The 4,844-nt window shown below is 52.1% G+C and overlaps 1 protein-coding gene across 1 annotated transcript in view; it reads right to left on the reverse strand.

The window, feature by feature from the left end:
- LARGE1 (LARGE xylosyl- and glucuronyltransferase 1) overlaps positions 1-4,844 on the reverse strand; it is a 387,690-nt gene that overhangs the window by 52,304 nt on the left and 330,542 nt on the right. Inside the window, exon 9 of the mRNA XM_023527353.1 lies at positions 186-341. Within this exon, the coding sequence (XP_023383121.1) occupies positions 186-341 (156 nt within the window). The remainder of the gene's footprint in view (positions 1-185; positions 342-4,844) is intronic.

Below are 4,844 nucleotides of genomic sequence, written 5' to 3' on the forward strand. Positions count from 1 at the left end.
AGAAATTCACTTCTGACTTCACCTAATCTAGGCCAAGCGTACCCCTCTGCATCCTTGGAGAGGAGCATGGAAGCGATCTGCGCATGCGCCATCTCCCCCACGCGACGGCGGACCTCCGGGGCGGGGATGGGGTCTGGCACTGAGCCTGGCGCGCCGGAGGAGAAGCTGCCCTGAGAGCCACTTACGTTTTCACTGTTGACGTCGGCTTCACTGGGGCAGCCGAACAGTTCCCGCCTCAGGAGGTTCCCGTCGTACTCCAGGAAGGTCAGGTAGAGGTTGCGGAAGAACTCCACGTGCTTGTTCTTCACCCGCAGCTTCTTGGGGGAGTTCCAGTGAATGACCTGGCAGGGCGATAAGGAGGCCGTCAGGCAGCGAGGACCTTGCGCTGGAAGGAAGCCACGGCTGCGCACTGGCCTAAGCATTATGTGTGGGCCTCCCCAGTCACTCACTCATTCATTCATTCATTCCTTCGTTCGACATTTGTGGTGGAGTGGCTAAGAGCAAGGGTGCTGAGGCCAGGGTGCCCGGGTTCAGATCCCGGCTCTTCTCTAGGTAATCATTTAATCTTGGGTGAGTTACTTAATCGCCCTGTGCCTCAGTCTCCTCATCTGAGAAACGGGAATAGAAACCGCTCCTGCCCGTGCCCGCCAGCTTTTGTGTCTCAGCTTCAAACCTGCTTGGCGATGCTGAGGCCGGAACTCTGTAAACCCTATTTCTGCTCTGCCGGCTGCTTCGTTAAGGCGCTGCCAATCGGGGCCATGAGAGGGAGACTGAGTCTGGAGGAGGAAGAAGGAACGCGCTCCTTCCTGCTGGTTTCTGTTTCTGCGAGCATCACCCCACCTCCTTCCCTCACACTGGCAGTGGCACTTCCTCCCTTGAGCAGGAGTTAAATCCATTTTTTGCAGTTTTCCCAGCACTGGGAACCGGATTCATCATTCTCCCATCGCTGCCCAGTGCTGCTGCCTCTGGAATTGCCCGCTGACCCCACCCCAGCTCTCGGTTCCAGCCCCAAGTCATAATAACAGCCACCGCTTCCATCTGCTCTTTCCGCTCCAGGTGCGGTAACTGTTTTTGTAATTGTCTATTTTGCTTTTTTAGTTACCAAGTGAACACCTCATGTCTAATTATCATTTTTAAAGATTAAATTATCTATTCAAATAATTGGTATGGTTTCTGCTTCCAGCCAGGACTCATGGATACACTGTCTGATAGAGCCGCTGTGAAAATCAAGTAGTTAATACACGTAAGGCACCTAAGTAGTACCCTGGCATAGGGTGAGCCCTCGATAAATGCTGGCACCGACTATTAAGCACCTGCAGTGTACTGGGAGGTGACCAAGAGGTCCCTGTTGGCAGTGCCTGCCCTTGGCCCACTCATGGTCTGCTGGGGAGATACGACCACAAACAGGTAATAGAATGCAATAATGGAGGGAAGCATCGCAGAAGGAGAGGCCTGTGCTGGGGCTCGAAGGATGCCTGGGAGCTTCCTGGGGAGACAGGACCTGGGGCAGAGGGGATGGTGGTGACACAAATCCGGGCAGAGGGAAGATCCGTGGAACAGTGTGGCTCATCTGGACAATGAGAAGTCACGAGTTGCCGCTGGAGCTCGGGGGCACGAGCGGAGTGCGTGAGGGGTGTGACTGCAGAGGTAAGTGGGGGAGATCCTGGCTCCGTGGGGACTCTGTTCAAAACTCAGACTGCATCGACAGAGATTTCTAAGTAGGGGGAAGTTACTGGCTCTGGGTTTTAGGAAGATTACTCTGATCGCACTGAGGAGACGCGAGTGGGAGGGCCGCAGGTAGAGCCAGGGACGGCAGCTAGGCGTCAGCTGTCATTCCCAGCGGGTGCTGCTCGCCCCCTTGGCTGGGAGCTTGTCTGTCGGTGGAACCCTTCTCCCGCAGCTTTATACCCATTACCTTCTTTCAATCCTCACGCCGACCCTAACGAGGAATGCGACCATAAACAATAAACCGGGGAGAAGTAACTTGCCCGGGACCACGAAGCTGGTAAATGCTGGAGCTGGGAGTCAAGCATAAGTCTGAACAAATATGATTGATTCAAAAGCCCATGTTTAAAACCTTCTCTTTTCCCGCTTTGTCACATTACGGAGGAAAGAAAATCACTCCCACCTTTCCCTCTCTATCCCCAGTGCCCTCGCTCGTGCCTCTCAGGGTGGTGACACTGAGCACAGGAACTGGGCACGGAGCTCAGTCGCATCCTGGCTCCCGCCTTCAGCCACAGTCCGTCTGGGAGAGCCTGCAGCGGGACCCGGGGCCCGCCATCTAAGGAGAGGTCTGGAAGGCCCGACTCCATCTGCCCTCTCCCTCAAGGTCCCATGGATGTACGGCAGCGACGGCCCTTGAAGCTGGCTGGGTACAAACTGCTCTGCAGGCCCTAGTCCCTGTCTCACGGTTTGGCCCAAGAAACCTGTTTGGCCCAAACCACAGCCCTGCCCTCCCACACCCGGCAGCCGTACAACAGCGCAGAACAACCGGGGACGTCGGACCAGCCCAGGTTCGAAACCTGGCTTTGCTCTTCACTGGCCGTGTGTGTCCTGGGCCACCTCGTTCCTTAGTGTGGCGGTTTCCTCGTGTGCAAGGTGAAGATCGGTTACCACGACTTCACGAAGTAGTGAAGAGGATTAAGCAAACGCCCAGCACAGTGCCTGCAAGTCAGAGTGGCCCCGTGTATGTGGGTTTGCTTCTCCCCTCACTGCTGGTGTTCTGTACTCCCTCCCCCTCCTCCCAGCATGAAGGCCAGCGCAGCAATAAGGAAGGAAGTGGGCCTTCAGCCCCCAGGAATGGGCAGAAAGAGCCAGCTTATCCTCCCTGGAAGGGGGCCACTTGGTGGTGCTTACATTTCAGGGAAGGGTGAGCATGAAATAGTTCTCTTCCTGTGCCTTTTGAAGGATGCAAGAGGGAAGGAGAGGGAAGACTCCCTCCTAAGAATACACCCAACCCAGGGACGAGAAGGTCCTTGGGCCATGCATTAAAATAATTGCATGCGAGCTGGTGTCACTCACACACAGTGGGGATCGTGTCTTTGCTGTGAAAGATTTTAGCACTTGCCAAGTGCTGAGCCAGCAGGAAGGCTGATGGATGTGCATCTCGGTCAGGAAACTTAGGCTTCTTTAACAGGCAGAAACTTGAACTAAGTGAAAATAAGGGCGGGCCTATGGGTCAACAATCTTCACTTATTGTGCACAAATCTGCCAGGCACTTTGGAGACACTGTGTCGTTAATTCCTCCAAAGATGCCCATTTGAATCCCATTGTCCATTTGCTAGAAATGGTACTTGACTCACAGCTGGAAGGTGCAGAGCAGAGACACCCAGCCAGCTCTAAACCGGAAACTCCAGGTCCCTAACCACTACCGAGCGCTGTGTCAGTGAGGCGCTGTGTCAGTGGGCCGAGCACATCACGGATGAGAAGTGTGAGGTGTACGGAGGAGAGGTGGCTTGCTCAAGATCACATGGCGAGTGTGGACCAGGTCGGAGCTAGGACGAGGACCTCGGTCTCCCCATGTCCCCATGTAATCCAGGCCATGCCTCATCTCTTCACGCCTCATACTGTTCTGTTTGCCCAGGGAGGTGGGTTGGGGTATCACCTACAGGCAAACACTGGTGTTCTAGAAAAAGCAGCAGAGGTTAAAGGAAAGGATGGGGAGCAGACGTGTGTGTGTGTGTGTGGGGGTCACTGGCAGGCCAAGGGGGTGTTGGAAAACTCTTTGCAACCCGGCTGCCCTGTGATAGGTAAGCCCACTTAGAGTCTATTAATGTATATTTGGATTTACCTTTTTAACCTGTTTTCAATCATCAAACACAGGATACTCCATTCCCCCGTGCTAGTCCCTAGAGAAGTAAATAGTAGCAGTTGTTTATCTAATTCCCGCCACATGCTAGATATTAGGCCAGGGCTGTTATTGCTGTATACGTGTTTTCACATTCAATCCTTAAAACAACTGGTATGGTTGTTTCAATTATTATCCCCATTTTACAGATGATAATCCTGAGGCTCAGATCAGTGCAGGGTCACTGGCCAATCCTAATACAAAATCAGGTCTGTCTTGCTCCCAAATCTTTATCTTTGTACCACATCATTCATTCATTCATTCATTCGTTCATTCATCAGGTATTAAAATGAGCATTGACTAGGTGCCAGGCACTGAGAGGCAATGTTCTCTTTCTGGAGCTTACACTTGAGAGGGAGAGGCTGACATTAAATAATCGTCCATTTTAACTTAGAAGTATGATATGTGCTTTTAAAGAGAGATGAAAGGGAGGTTGTTGGTGATTGTTCCTGGGCTGGGCCTCCTCAGGTATAAAGAGATCAAGGCCCAGAGGGAGAAAGTGACTTGCCCAGAGTCACACAGCATGGAAAAAGCAGTTCTGACTAGTGTCTGTCTCCTGGGCCATTGCTCCTTCCACTGAACCACGTGCCCATCTCTGAAAATCCTTCTCAGGGTTTTGCTAATTTTGATAAGAAGTTGTCTGACTATTGAGAAATGTCATTTCCTGGTCCCCTGAGGGACAGAATCACCCGTCATTGCTGGCTTGGGGGCAGCAAGCTGGTGGTGTAGATGACATTTACTGACAAGCTTTCACACGAGATGGAGTGACACTGGAGAATGTGCCCAAAATAGATTATTGCAGGAGCCGGTAAGTACATGTGACTCTTCGAAGCTTGTAGTGAAAACCTATCATAACCTACTCTACTTGGTGAGGTACATTAGCACAGTAATAATTATTATTATTACCAGCTAACATACACTGCACGCTTGCTCTGTGCCAAACACTGCTCTGAACACTTCCCTTGTCTTCGGTCATTGAGTCTTTATTCAACCACTA

Source organism: Pteropus vampyrus, unplaced genomic scaffold, assembly GCF_000151845.1.
Source record: "Pteropus vampyrus isolate Shadow unplaced genomic scaffold, Pvam_2.0 Scaffold16, whole genome shotgun sequence".
Lineage (NCBI taxonomy): Eukaryota > Metazoa > Chordata > Mammalia > Chiroptera > Pteropodidae > Pteropus > Pteropus vampyrus.